General features: G+C 47.6%; 1 protein-coding gene across 1 annotated transcript; it reads left to right on the top strand.

The window, feature by feature from the left end:
- The first annotated feature begins 706 nt into the window (after positions 1 to 706).
- Positions 707 to 14,954, top strand: LOC135912331 (uncharacterized). The gene is made up of 6 exons (XM_065444739.1): positions 707 to 1,160; positions 3,108 to 3,199; positions 4,363 to 4,652; positions 7,327 to 7,604; positions 10,701 to 10,780; positions 14,500 to 14,954. The coding sequence occupies exons 1-6, from the start codon at positions 906 to 908 to the stop codon at positions 14,540 to 14,542; spliced, it is 1,038 nt and encodes a 345-aa protein (XP_065300811.1). The 5' UTR covers positions 707 to 905; the 3' UTR covers positions 14,543 to 14,954.
- Positions 14,955 to 15,877: the final 923 nt, after the last annotated feature.

The following is a 15,877-nucleotide window of genomic DNA, read 5'->3' as shown; positions in this document are numbered from 1 at the left end:
CACGTATCCGCGCGTAAACGCTACCCCCAGCCTTAGTCTGTGCAGAAGACTGGCGCAGCTTCGTTGAATTTTTGGTGGTGGCCTAAAATTCATGGTAGGGTCCAATCTCTGGAGTCGTCTGTGGCGATTATCCGGATTCTCCCAGTGCTTTGCTGTCAATTTTCGGACGACACTGGAGAGGAGACATTTGGCGTCCGCTCTTGAAAAAGGAATTGAAACCAGTGACTCTCGTTCTTCGAGTGGTTTCTTCGCTTCGGCGTCGGCCAGTTCGTTGCCCTGTATACCACAGTGACTGGGAATCCACTGAAATGTGATGTGGTGGTGGCCGTTTTCTTGCACTCGGCAGTTTGAAGAGCCAACACTCTGTAAGCGCTTTCTTTCAACACCACTCCAAGTAGTTGAAGAGCCGATTTTGGGGATTGATCATGAATCGAGTGAGTAAGCTGAGCCGGAAAAACAAGCGAATTTACAATTTGGATGTTAGAAATTAAAAAGTAAACGTTTGAGAGAGGAAGAAAAGCAATCAGAAGAAAACGACGAATTAAATTAAATCAGGAATAAAAACTAACACCCGCATGCCACGACGGTTACGTACTTCATCGTCCTCTTCAGAATACCCACAAAGCAGTAAATCATCTGTCGCGGTTAAGAAGAAGAGGCTGCCATCGGCCATCGGCACTGCCATCGGCATTCAGGAACGTGGGCAACGCGCTTCCCTCGCGTTACACGTGTCGCGCGAGCCAGCACTCGAGACCTTTGGACACGTAGCCTGGCACTCTGACCCCGGAGCCGATTCGTTCGTCTCGTCGCATGCAACCTACTCTGCCTTCCGAGTCAGCCAAGCTAAGCTCTTTTCAAGTTAGCGTGCCCGCTCCCATTTGTCCAGCAGCGACCACGGTGTCAGGATGTCCGCCATCACGGTGGGCCAGTTTACGGACCTCTTTGTGGGCCCGTTCGACATGGCGCACTACTCGGATTCGTCCGGCGGGAATCAGACGGACTCCGTGTATCGTTCGCCCAAAGCTCGAGCTCCCGCGCAGCGACCACCGGCGCCATACTTCTTCATGCTGCAGGAGCGGGTGCCAGCCTGGGCTCTTGGAACGCCTCACGGCCGCGTCGCTTGCATCTCGGTGTCGACGGATTTCGGAGCGCCATCGCCGGTAAGGTCTAGATTCCCTTTACGTACGCTACGTGCTCCCCCTATCTAACCGTTTGCGGCACGGCGTCTACAGTTGTGCAGACCTACTCGGAGAAACTAGAAATCGCCAACTAAAGGTTTCGCGAAAACTTTCTCTTATACCTGGCCCGCACTACACCCCGCGCCAACTTTTCTCCTACACCGTTGTGAGTGTGGGAATCTACAATCATAACTAGAGGGATCTTTGGTGCTGTAATCGTTCCTTTATCATGGCAATGGCGGCTATTATGTCGATTTGTCTAACCCCCGCGATTGACTTCAAATGCTAATGTGCCGTTGTTTATTACTCTATTATCTATATAAATTTGGAATGAATAAATTTTTTATACGTTGCCAGGTAATTAGTTTGTGCGTGCATGTATAATGATAGATAAACTTGTATTTAAGCGCTATAAGTAGAAAATGATCAATTTGCAATATAGCGGTACCATATGAAGCAGAACGATCGAGGTTCAAGCACATCGCTTATACTGCACATGATTACCTTACTGGCTGAGTCGCCACATTTGCAGCTTCCGCCGACACTAGTGCCAGAATCTCCGCTGGTAGCACTTGTACGAAACTATGTGTGTGCGAGAATGAATGACGCTGCCAAGGAAAGCAGTACTGTCCTGACGAGAGTCCTTCTCTGACCTAAGATTGACGAAACAGTTTGATGAAACCAGGCCTCCCAGCGTGATATCATGTACGACGAATGTTCACTTTGGCGCACTGCTTTAGTAGACTCGTTCAAAGTTGGTTTTAATGTCCTTGTGTAACAAGCAAGGATTCGTTTAACAACATTGTTTAACCAGCAAGGATTTGCACTCACGGAAACACGGAACGTGTTTCAATCAAAAGTTCGGCGCCGAGCAGTCGCACACGAATGCCCACGAATGCGTGTCCCCATGACAATTGTCACCACTTTTGACAAACTTTTCTTCATATAACCCTGTCATAGGTACTGCTCGCTCCGAGGAGCGCCATTCGTAAGGATATATCGTTCCTGAGAGGAAAACACCCGACCAAAGCGTTTAGGAAGATGGCCTGGCGTGAATAACATTCTCTGTGAACTCTAAGAGTCTTTTACAACTTCCGAAGTTGTAATTTTGTATTGCAACAGTAAACGTAAAAAAAAAACACGTGTGCGCTTCCTTTATTTAAAACCTTCCGTCAGCTACTTCCATTCCAGGAACGCTATGTCACGCTGAGACGCACATGGCGTTCCTGACCGGAAAAGAAACCGGGCGAGCACCTTTTTACTAAATGCACGCAAGACTTACCCCCGTGTTCAGAAATCATCTGAGCATAAGTCCACGCTTGACTCGATCTAATTGACGCCTGTTGCGAACGCGCCAAACGAAACGCAATGAGCGTCCTGGGCACGTTCACTACAGACGCCATTTCTGAATACGGGGACAAGCTTCTTCAGGCGCTGAATCGTGCTCCCTAAAGGGCTGCAGAAAATAGCGCCTCTTCCTCTTCACAATCACACTCAAGCCTCTTCAGTTAGCCGTCTTGGACGGCCCGAGACGCAGTATACGAAGCGCCCATTGGCGGAAAGCACAAGGTCAGGCACTGTCAAGTGCAGATGATCCAAGAGGCACAATGACGGCAATAAATGTTAAGTAGTGTCCTAGACATGGCAGCCATTTCGTCGCTTTCGGGACTTGCAGTACGTGAAAGCGTGGCCTTCGAGATAGTTTCCAACCCGAAGAAGCCCTCGCCTGAATATGACATGTAAAAAACTCCTGTTGCTTAGAGTTCCTAACTGTGGCATGGACTCCAATATTACACGTAAAATAGTGTAATAAGTTCAGTAGAGATAAGCTTGTTGACGGCGCATGGTGGCCAAAAATTATCGCTATGTCGCCTTTATTCCTTAAAGCGATACAGAAAGCCGATGGAAGTATCTCGTGTTGACGCGCAGGCTTGTATGTGGACCTGCCAGGAGCCAAGACCCGAGTCGCCGCAAGAGCCTGCCATTCCACGTCACGAGGGGGCTTTAGTGAAAAGCAAACGGTAAGTAGGTGCGAGTACAGAGCCATGTTTCGCCGTCATGCGCGCTCAGTGTTAAGCGCGAGAGGCGTGTGTCGAATTCTGCATGCCAACTACTTGGCCAAACCAAAGCACCTGACAAGTAACAATAGCTTTTGTAAAAGGCTCACAGTTCAATCAGCCATCTTTCCAATACGCCGTCCGACGGATCGGATACATATGACACAACTGTGATTGCCACAGAAACGCGTGTGTCAAAATCTGCATGCCAACAACTTGGCCAAACCAAAGCACCTGACAAGTCACAAATGACTTTTCCAAAAGGTTCATAGTTCAGTCAGCCATCTTTTCAATACGCCGTCCGACGGCTCGGATTCATATGACACAACTGTGATTGCCGCAGAAACGCGTGCCTCAGAATCACAAGACCATTCGAACGACGTGTTGCAAATATGGCTGGTTGTCTTTTTAAAAAACTTGTAAGCAAAACCTCTTTGAATCCCTTGGAAATTCGTTCAGTGCGGTTTTAGGCACACACTAGTCGTACGTAGAATATCACGTGCAACTGTGCTGCCTTTTGAACAGATGTTTAGTGTAGAAAACATTTGTGCGGCAGCAGTCTGATTCTATTGGACACTGTTGAAACCTGGTTGCAGGAGTTTATTCGTATGACAGTCGTACCACAGACCGCATTCAAAAGTTTCCGACAAAATAGAACAGCAGCAGTGAAATAGTCATATTACCACTGTATTTGTGAAAGGCCTCATTGCTAAGCTATGACGTGAGTGCCATGCTGCTTGGCTTCCGCGATCCAAACATGTTCAGCATGGAATAAGTGGTGAGCGACATTTTGAAGGCTTTGATGGTCTTCCAATCAAATAAGGTGTTTTCTTTCATAATGGTTCAGCCTGTGCGCCCTCAAGCGTTCTTCTATAACCAACGTTGTATGAAAGCGAAAATGTAGTCCTCCATCCGGCAGTACAGGCGACGCTGCTATGCGAACTCCTACGCGTTTATCCTTTTCTCAAAAACCCATACTTGTAGGCTCCGCGTCGGGAGCATGACATATTATGGCATTGCAAGATTTTCCCTCCTGCTTGTGAGCTTTTGCAGAACTGGCTTCTGATATTACAAAGTTATATAGTAGAACCACATTTTCAACTCGATCCTCGATTCGGGCACGCCAGCTCCGACTCGCTGTGCCGCCTGGCGGTCGCTACCATGGTTCTGGTCAAGGCCGCAGTCCCGCTGGTTGTCGTCTTCCCGAGTGTGCCTGGTCGGGTCAGGAACGACGCGGCGACCGTCAAGGCTGGAAACGTGGTGCTCCGGGATGCAAATTCCGTGGCCTGCAAAAGCAACCTGACGCCGTACACCGCGTGTTCCTCGACCCACGCGAGACCTGCTGCTGTCACAGGAGCCAGGGACGTTGGGATGATCACGCCGCCGGGAGAGGCGCGTCGTTGCAAGCACCGCGGAGGTGAGTGACAGGAAAAAAAAAGAAGGGATAAGCTGCACCAGGGACGCGGCTGTAGTGGGGTACGGGAAACGTCTTGTTGCGTGCTGCAAAGTTATGGCCACTATGGTGTGAAAAGGACGTAACCAAATGCTAAAAGGTATTTATCCACGCAATGTAAAGCTTCCATAGACGATTTATGTTGCAGCTAGTGCGCGTCTCACGGTCAAATTTTGCAATTGTGCTCGCTGCCTACTTGTAGTGGGCCCTTTGCAGAAGGTGCTTGGGCATGGGGTAGGAAAATGATCCCCTACTGGTGGTGTCCGGGACTGCACCGCGCCACTCAGAACCGCCGCAGCCGTATGCGGTTAGAGCTCCAGCGCTTGCGCTCCCTGTACAGACGGACACGTTCCGCATTCGTCAAAGGGGCTGGATATTTCCATGTCTTTCGCTACCCGAGTCTCTCCACGCCGTTTATAGACCCTGCGCGTTGAATGCAGGGGGCCACAGCCGAGCAAGCGGGAATTTCTGGAACAAGCTGCACGTTTGCAGACCTTATATCCTGATGAGCACTGGTCTGAGTTTGATGAATTCTTCGTACTTTGGTATAGTCACTTCCCAAACGCGACCCCTCCTGCTCGAATCAACTAGCTTACATTGGAGTAAGGACACACTGAACGCCGAGCAAGAGGCTATGTTTTTACCTCCAATCGCACCATGTGTCACACGGCAACGAAAGCATTCGCGCACGCGAAACATGCCCGATCGGGTAACCACATCAATGTAAGACGCGTGGGCAGTACGGTTTCAAAGGTATATGCGATAAGAACCTAACATGTTTTCCGTACATGCGGTTTTAGCAAACGATCCCCTGGTATGACCCAACCGAAAGACGTGTCCCACACACACACACAAAAAAAAAGCATCGACAGAACCCATTTCATGATTGACGACGGTAAGACGCTTAGCGTTGAAGCAGCATAGTGACAATGTATTGCCGCTGTCGAAGCGCCTTATGGATGAGGCGTGTGCTGCAGCGGAACTTCTCTGTCGAGCTTTCCTGTGAACACAATGCGCCACGTAGCGGCGTCTACAGGGTAGCCAGCCTGTCTGAGAATGGACTAACCTCCCTTTCTTCCTGTCTATTCCTGCTTCCTCCTCCTCCTCCTAGCGGCGCTGCCGCAAAGCCTGCGCGTGACCTCCGAGATGCATTATGCGGCAGCCGGGTTCCTTTCTCGGGCTTTTTTTCTAGACACGCTTAGCCATGCAGTGGTGTTGCCGAGAAGTCCACGCGCAGCCTGCGAGACGCGAGAGACAGTGGCGCGCCGGTTGGTGCGAATGCTGAGAATTGTTCCCTCTCCGGCCGCATACCCAATGGCACAGGGGTCATTGAAGAGAAGCACACACTTGGTGCAGTCGTGGCGCAGCTCGCTCAAGCGTTGGCGAGAAAGACGATCATAGAAAAGCAGCACATAACCTAGTACATTTGTGACGTGCTTGCTAAAGCATCAGGCTGCTTCCCCTGCGGAACATCTGTGAAGTGGCTTCGATTCTGCCCAGCATTGGAGAGATTTCAAAGCATTTCGAATGGTGCATTCGTCCGGTGGAAATTGGCTGGTCTGCTTGTGCACGCTGCTTCCAACTGAACACACTGCACCACCTATAGGCGAGCACCAGGTAAATTGAAAGTATTTTTTTTGTCATTGTAGAGTGACACGTCCCACGTGGCAATTGCGTAGTTTTCGAAGTTGGCATTAAAGATGTTCATTGCAGAGTGGCAGAAACCCAGTAGCCCAACTTGGTATCAGAGATGCTCATGAAGAATAGCACAGACCGAGTGGAACATACGCGGTAGTCCAAGTAAGCGTGGAAGCAATCAGTTGAAAAAATAAATTATGGGGTTTTACGTGCCAAAACCACTTTCTGATTATGAGGCACGCCGTAGTGGAGGACTCCGGAAATTTCGACCACCTGGGGTTCTTTAACGTGCACCTAAATCTAAGTACACGGGTGTTTTCGTATTTCGCCCCCATCGAAATGCGGCCGCCATGGCCGGGATTCGATCCCGCGACCTCGTGCTCAGCAGCCTAACACCATAGCCACTGAGCAACCACGGCGGGTAGCAATCAGTTGAAAAGCGGTATATACGTATGCAGCACATTGAGAGCCACATCCCCAGCGACCCATGTCAACCTCGTAGAGGCTCGTTGAAGAGCGGCACGTCAGTACACAATGCCACATACCTAGGGATCGAAGTCGGCTCGATGGTTACTTTCTAACCCTGCTCCCACTGCACAGGAGCTCGATGCATTGCCCATTCGGCCATGGACTATCTAGAGACCAGGTTTGTGGAAAAACAGTTATATACCAAGATTAATAGACAGCTGGGCCCCGGAAAATGCGTGAAGTACCCCAAACCCGCCGCTTTGGTGTTTCGCTGCTAAGCCGCACGGTGCCGGGTCAAAGCCCGGCTGCGGCGGCTGCATTTCAACGAGAGCGAAATGCTAAACACGCCAGTAGGCCATTCAATGGCTGCACGTTAACAAGCCCAACATGGTCAAAGTTAATTTGGAGTCCCCACTACGGCGTGCCTCGTAGATTGTGGTTTTGGTACGTAAAACTACGGCTCTTCTTTTACTACATGCGTTCGCCTCACGGCTACGCAGAGCCACCATCATAATTGTTTCCTCCGGTGCAGGGACAGCCCAGGGCTGGAAGGCGGGCCCGTTGTCGTCGTCGTCGTCGTCGTTGTCGTCGTCGCAGTCATCGTCGTCGTTGTCGTCGTGGCCCGAGACAACCGGCACCGTGTGGCAGACCTCGGAGTCCACAGGCTGCGAGGTGCCCTGCGAATCACTGTTACGCAACGTCGGCGGCTTGACGACGCAGGGACGGCACACAGACCCGACGACTTCGGCACGCACGCGGATATCGGAGGACGCCGCTGCCACGGCGAGCTCGTCCACTTCGCAGGCACCGGTACTGGTTGATTGCTTGCAAATTTGTGCGCTCAAGTTTCAGAGATTACACGACAGGACATCCAGCTAGCGCAACGCGTCTCCTTATTGTGACTGTTCTCGCTCCGTAAAGTTGTGTGTTCGATTGTATACGTTTCGCTTTCTTCAAGTTGTTAATGCTGTTTTCCAGTTCATTATGTGATTATCATGGCTTTTTTATTGTCAGCACAACGGACATTTATGCACGATATGTGGATAACGTACACACTGTTGTCCTAAATGCTCTTTTGCACTTCCTCGCTGAAATCACCCACGGTGATACTATTTCAATAGAGTGTCGCGGACATAGCTGCAAACGAAGCGTAATATCGAGAAATTAATAATAAATTCGCTGCTTGGAGCACTTGATTGATTTATTGAGTTACTGACTGATTGAACAACTGATGGATTAATCAGTTATTGACTCGCTGATCGATCGACCACTTGAGTGTCACAATGTCGGACAAGAGCAGCTTCGCTCAGCCAGTCCGCATAGTGACCACCTCCAGATTAATTTTGAACGCTTGGCCTTATGGTCTTGAATACAGCGACTGCAAGCCGAGCGCTGATCGCGCTCCCTGCTGCTGTGTTTGAGTGTACAGTCGGCACCAAAAATTATAAACAGTGGCGTTAGCATAAAATTGCTAATTTATTCTAGCACAGCCATGCAACAGATCAGTGCAGTACATTGGTCGAATAGGAGCGCGCAGGCTGTACCACTGGTTGTAGCCAGCACACCTAATGTACGAATGATTTTTGCTTTCGTGGCATCGGTGGTCTCCAGAGTTGTGATCGTGACTGTGCGTTTACAACGAAGAACTGTATCGCTTAAGGGCGTATCTCCGAGGAGGAACTCCCCCCAGTTTAAGTATCGAGTTAAAGCACGTTCACGCACCCGCCGTGGTTGCTCAGTGGCTATGGTGTTGGGCTGCTGAGCACGAGGTCGCGGGATCGAATCCCGGCCACGGCGGCCGCATTTCGATGGGGGCGAAATGCGAAAACACCCGTGTGCTTAGATTTAGGTGCACGTTAAAGAACCCCAGGTGGTCGAAATTTCCGGAGTCCTCCACTACGGCGTGCCTCATAATCAGAAAGTGGTTTTGGCACGTAAAACCCCAAATATTAAAGCACGTTCACGTAAAGAGCAAATCGCTTATAACACCAGATTTCCCACTGAGCAGCAAACAAGTGGGTGGTCGAGTGAAGTTATAGTAAAAGCTAACTGGCTTCTGTCGGCGAGCAGCACTACAGAACAGCGGACAAAAGCATTCCGTTGCTACAATGTGCAAAACGAGGAGCTGAGAATGTTTGCGTAACAGGGCGCATGTTTTATAATTATGCCTATGTTCATAAGTTACCCAGACAATTGAGACGCGATCGCTTATATTGCCGGTTCTCATCACTTACTTTTGTTATATTGACGTGAAAAATCAACTTCGTTTTTGATGCCATGGTTAGATGCTCAAAGTGACTCCATCATTCCGTTGATGGAGCGCCCGTTGACTGATGTTTCTTGAAGTAAAAGCCACTTTTCTTTCCCTAATCGCAGAGATGAAGCTGCAACATCGCTGCTAAGTTTAGCATGTTCATGGTGGATTGTAGATTTACTTGTACAGCAGCACTGTTGAACGCGTGTACGATGAAATGACATTCATAAAGGAGTATTTTGAATGTTACGACCGAATTCCTTACTGCCCTTTGAATTTCGAGCGCATCTACAGCGAAGACTCCCTGCAGCGAAGAGCCATACAAAGAATTTTCCTGTGCAGCGAAAAATGTAGCGGACCTCGAGGCCTAATTTGCAACTTTACAACGTAGTACGTAAGCATGTAGCGGAGCCACCGCAGCGCGTCGGTGCACGCAAGAAACACCACCATGCGGTAGACTGCGGGCATCATTAGCTGTGATAGCCACGCCCCCCTACTTGTACCCCGTCCCCTTTAATTGACATCATGATCTATTTGGATCGTCAAGGCTACCAAGGACGGGGATGGAGGCGAAGGTCGATGAAGGCAGCTGTGAGCCTGCAGACTAACAAGCGATTTTGACGCTGGCAGTAGCGGCGTTCGACGCGCCACCGCTGTAGCTTACGTCACTTCTGGATTTCGCCGCTGAGTACGCCGCGAACCTCGTCGCCATACCGACGGCTGCCAGGGGGCGTATTTCGTTCAATTATGTTTTCAGAGGGAAATCAACCAACTTAATTTAACTGAGGAACTCTTGAATCCATGCTAAAGTATTATTTTGCCAACCTGCTTAGCCTGCTCCATAGTGAGCTGCAGGCATGGAATGACCTGCCTAGCGAATGATTTCAGAGGTCCAGGTCGCTTGGTTAAAAAGGTGTTTGGCTGTATTCCAAACGCACTTTACGGTTTTTAGCAACACGGAGAGCGGTGGTAGTTGGTGCTTGCTTGATAAGCAAAACTAGTGGTAAGCACGGTATACAAACAACATGACGAGACAAAGCTGGGCAGCTTCGAGCAGTTGGTTCTTTCTTTTTCTGTTCTGTATGTTTTTGATTCATTATTTTTTTCGTACTAATTTTTTTCTTTTCTGTTGTTTTTCTGATGTTTTTTATTCATTGATTTTTTGCTACCAAATCGCGGGTCCTCCTTGTCGTCCGTGGTGCCAGTGGTCTAGACTTGCATGCACTTATTGATAAATTTTACTTCACTATGTAAATATTTACCTGATTACTTCAACATTTACCTTGAACGGAATAAAGGAACAATGAAGAGGCTAAATAAGCTGCGCTATAGTAGTAGATTGCATTCGCATAAAAATAAAACTGCTTTGAAATTCTTTACTTCATACTGAACTAGTGGAATTGTAGATTCAGTGTGAAATTAAGTGATAATTTCTTCATTTTTCCTTCCATTATTCAACTTTTTGGCGCGAAATTTAACGAAACAGTTTTAAAAAACATCTTTGTCGCTCACAGTAGATTTATTGCTTCTGTTTGCGGTACCTTTAAAGGCAATGCGCAATATAATGTACGAGGGTCTCAGTAGGATAATAGCAGGTAGCTGCGTAACCGATATGAAGTTGGCTGACTTGGTTCGTGCCTACATTTTTGCAGGAGGCGACGGTGGCAGCTTCCAGCTCCATAGTGGCTTCCAGCGCCGGAAAGACCGAGTGCGAAGACACGGGCCGTAAAAGGTAATCTTACGTTGATCACCATATTTCGAGAACAGGCTCTTGCTATAGTTAGAGGTCACAGAGAAAGAAAAAAAAACGTGTCGAAACTGTGCGTTAGGTTGTCAAGGACGTGATAGTGGCTACCTGGGCTTGCCCAACGTGCACCCAAAGCAGAGCTAACGAGGGGGCTCAAACCTGCGACCTTAGGTTCATGAGTAGAAAGCCCGTGCCACGGAGTCTTCCTGGAGGGTCACAGCGAAATACTACTTTAGACCCATTAGTTAAGCTAGCTCTCTGAGAGGAAAGCAAATATAACTGAATTTTCAGCACGCACCATCAATTTTTCTGAAAGGGCGCTTACAAGCTAGCCTGGCCTAATTAATACAAGTACTTCAATAAATCTGATAATAATGGCTTTGAGCCTCTCACGTTCTGTTGCTGAACGCGAGCGTATCACTTGAAAGGTAGCAGTACTAAAGCTAAAATTCAGATTTCTTGTGAGGTTTTTGTCTCAACTTATGCTTATTTTAAGCGGGAGCTCTGAATGTTCGCCAGTTAAGCTAGTAACTATATCGGCTGCGACACGTGCAGTGCATATTTAAAATACCGAAGCATGTCTCCCTCACGTGAGTCATCGTACGGCCGCATTAAATCCTTAAGCGCATAAGACCCCTGTAAAAACCTATGACCATAAAAAATCTATCCGCGGTATAGCCCAGTGGCTATGGAGCGACACAACTGAGCTCAAGGTCGCGGATTCGATTGGTCGCATTTCAACTGTGGCGAAACGCAAGAACGCTTGCGGTACTTAAATTAGAGGAGCACGTTAAGTAAAACACGGCGGTCAAGATAATTCCGGAGTCCGACACTACGGCTGCCTCATAACCAGATCGTGGTTTGAACTCGTAAGGTATTAATTTAATTTTTAACGTGATATTACTATATTAAGATATAAGCAACCGATAGCATCACTATAGCGTACAAGAACCTTACTCACACAACGTAACCTAAGAAAACCTAACTTCGTGATCACGTGTTAAAACGAGCGAAAGAACAAAACCCAATACAAGACGGAGGTAGGCACACAGAAGTTTGCAGGTTCTTTTTCCTAGAACAAACTCGGGGCACAGGAGTCACTTTTGAACTGGTATTCAGTAGTTCCTATGATGCATGAAAAAATAGAATGCATCGGTACATTTGCTAATATTGACGCGTGTACTTACCTTTATCGGGCGACCACGTTTCGCCACCTAACAAGTGTTATCGCACAGCGCAGGACGCGCCTGCATGTATCCGCAGTTTCTGGAAAGTTATCGATGCTTCTATTCGCTATCTGTTGTCGCCGAACCTTATGCTAATTTCATCGCCTGCCGCGAATGGGGTAGAACTTTGTGGAAGGCACGCGGGTCCCAACGATTAGTCTGGAACATTCGACGACTGTTGTATAAAAGCCGACGCGCTTGACCCGCTGATCAAATTTTCGACTATCGCCGACCGTGTTCGCAGCTATCGTTGTGCTACAAGTGTAGCCTGTTTTGTGGGCACAGGTTCCCCCATTAAAAGTTAGTTTTGTCGTTCGCAGTATTGCTACTGTGTTATTCAACGTCCCCACCACGTGACAATATTTATTGCCAACTATTAGCCGGCATCCACATTTGACACGTGATTGGACTGCTGGAGTATACAGCGGAGGGCTGGGCGCGTTGGGAACGTAGTTGAAAAGCATTCTAGCGCAGGCAGACTAAAACAATAGGCAGGTATTAACACCACGATAGTTCGCACCGTGAGGTCAATGTCATCCGCATATTTCTGCCTGGCTTCTTCAGCGACTAACAGGCCCACTTTAATAAAAACGGAGTAATAAAAGGAAACTTTAGCTTCGGGCAAACTCCGATGTCTCTTATGGGGCAACCACTGCAATTCTTTTACTATTGCATTTCAGAGAGAAAGTTCAACTCTAGCAACTGGTTGAAGATGCTCTATTTAGGAACTCGTTTTTTTTCGAAAGAATTTCCAAAATTGATGTTTGAATATAATACAACCATGATATTTACAAACCTGGAACTCTGTGCCTGAGAAAGATGTCGCGTGCAGTTCTATAGAATGCATCAGTCAGCGGGTATTTCAAGCAGACAAGTGTGATTTAGGAATAAAAAGCTCGTGTGAAATTCTTGTAACGTTTACGAGTGTATTGCAAAGGTCCTACTTGCACCTTAGTTATTTGATTAAAAGCACTGTGGGAGGCATCAACTTTGTCCATTTTAAATATATTACGGGGCACAGTTTACAGAAATTTGATGTATCCCATTTACTGCCGAGTTATATCAGTAAATTCGATGCACGAGTTCATTGTTTTTGTTTCCAAACTAAAATTTGGTTTATAAGATAGTAGTAAACTAACCCCAGCTTCCCCCACCCCTACACCCTCTACTCCCTACAATTACTATATTGTCGCCTACTTTAAGTGGAGCAAACCTTATAAAAATTCGCGCAGTAGTTGCCGAAGAAAATTCTCCATTTAATTGATTTACATAAACTTCCCTCTCGAGCGCACTTGTATAAAAATGCACACCGGTAATTTTTAATGCCAATACGAAAAGCTAGCGCGGGCTTTGAATTCTTTCTTTTGCTTATTTTCAGCTCTGTCTGAAAGTAGCATTGCTGTAAACAAAATTTGCAGGGGTTATACTTGCAATAATTGATGACGCCTGACATCGCATTTACCTCTTGCCGATTCTGTAAGTTTGACTGATATTAACGTCGGGCTCCACACTACTTGAGACTTGCTGCTTTAACGATTACTTTAAGCACGCTGCATCATGCTTTACATTACCGCAAGAACAGCGTATTCTGTGTTGCATTCAAAATGCGCGGAATCAGAGTAGTCTTGCCAAATACATCTGACGTCCCTGAAGGCTGGCGCTACGTGCTCTGCCATTAATGTCTCTCGTTTTAATCCTACCGGAAACGTCTTTCATCTCTGTGAACATTGGCTTGCGCATCATTTTCAAGAGTGGACGAAAATGTGCGGCCACGTCATATGTTTACGACTAAATACTATCGTTTCCATCAACTCTTGAGGCATAAATATCGCTTTGTGCGACACAACGGTAGTATCGCCTATGACGAAGACGGCCAATCAAGGCCAATCAATTATCGTTCTGTGAGATCCCATTCGAAGTGATCAACTCAGGAGCGACTCGGTTATTTTTGTTCATGTTTAGGTAAACAGGAGGTTTCGCATGAGCAAAGCTTGCCATTGTCTCATTGTCCAGGTGCATAGAGATGACTTCGTGTATCAATGCTATTTCTTCCAGAAATTCGTAAGCTACGGCTTGCCGATACTGCACTCGTACACTCTTCTTTGCGACCTCCGTAAAGAGGATAGACCAGGCAGAAGTTACAGATGTCGAGCATTCCGTGACGGCAGGTCGGCCACATGTACGTCACATGTAGACCGGTACCGGCGGTACCGGCCTACATGTCACCCGGTACCGCCGGCTTTCTGTTGAAGGACTGCTGCAATGACGGGCTACGTGGAGGTCAGGCCAGCACGACCGGCCATGCTGGGTGTCGTATAATTTTGTTATTGTGTTGTGTTGTAATCGTGCTTATTATTTACCCTTTGCTAATTTACGACACACACCGGCCCATTCACCCTCTGAGGCATACGTGCAAATGCGACCGCCGTAGAAAGTGCAGCTATAATATCTCCGCTATTGCACGTCTGACATCTGCAGGGATGGTGCCTGCCGGCATATCGCGGCCGGCGGTTCGCCGTAGACTGCTAGCCTCAGCGCGTCGTCCGTTCTCGGACGTCCAAGCTGGAGCGAAACTCCGGGAAGTCATCTCCGATGAGCAAGGCATGGAAGCTGCTGGAACGTTTCAAGAAGGCTCGGGCCTGCAGTTTAGAGACCTCAGCGCGCGCAACGACGAAGCTTCCGAACCTCCTGGAGGAAAATACGTGTACCAGGCCATTCTTGTTGACGTGGAGCCTGGCAATGCGGACGCATTGTTGTCGGGACCACATGGGCATTATTTCCGCCCAGACAACTTTCGTGTTCGGCCAGAGTGGCACTGGCAACAACTGGGCACAGGGTCACTGCACCGAAGTTGCTGAATTTGGCAAAATTTTTGTTATTCGCAATATCTTTCCGTGATGTGCCTAAATATATATTATCGGTTTATCTAGTGACATACCTGATCTCGTCTGTCGATCCGTGTCTCTCTGTTACGAGTATCTGTGTTGAACGGTATGACTACGTGTCTATACGGGGCGTTTTTTAGATCACACACTTTTTAAAGATTGTCTGTGGCAGATAGCGTAATTATAGTCATTTAACTCGATTACTCCAAGAGGTGGACATCACTTGCACGAGAAATCGGAATGCATAATCGACTAAGCAAATGCATAGTAATTAGGTTTTTGAATATATGACGCCGCATATTTTAGGTACTAGCTGATGAGTTTGGTTTGGCTTCGTTTATTCAAACATGTATACATGTCTCCAGATTACGTACTTCTGGCGCTTTGCTGGAGAACGGCTTCAGTGATTTATGAAGGCACGAATGTGGTGTAACTAGCATTTTTTTGTTATTCAAGCAGAATAAATGCAAGCACAGCTTCCAGAGCGTACCTATCAAGACCGAGATGCACTTGTATCACAAATTAAAATGGTATCTGTTATGACACTCTGTTCTTTTTAGTTCTTTTGAAAATTGTAAGAACATATGACGTCTGATGTATTGATGAGTTTGTATTCATAACGTTCACCATGCCAACGAGATGAGGCAAAAGCAAACATGCCGGCAGTATCTCCCGACGACGCCTACATCCCGCGTCATGAGAACGGGACCGTAGTGGGCTCGGCAATTGCAGGCATGTTCACTTGGAAGAAATCGTACGATCCGCACGGGTATCGAAATACGCACCGTGAAACTTGTGGTAAAGACATACTATAGTACCACTTCCTTTTATTAAACCGTCGTTTTATGCACCGTAGCACAAAAGTAACTGGAACGCCCGTGTGTTTCGCTGCGCACTTTGGGGATGAATATGTTAGAAACTGGTGCTACAATGAAACATAATTGCAAGCCAATACGCCTTGCGAACTCGCC

Source organism: Dermacentor albipictus, chromosome 6, assembly GCF_038994185.2.
Source record: "Dermacentor albipictus isolate Rhodes 1998 colony chromosome 6, USDA_Dalb.pri_finalv2, whole genome shotgun sequence".
NCBI lineage: Eukaryota > Metazoa > Arthropoda > Arachnida > Ixodida > Ixodidae > Dermacentor > Dermacentor albipictus.
Note: the sequence above shows the minus strand (reverse complement) of the source record. Positions and strands in the feature narration are given on the sequence as shown.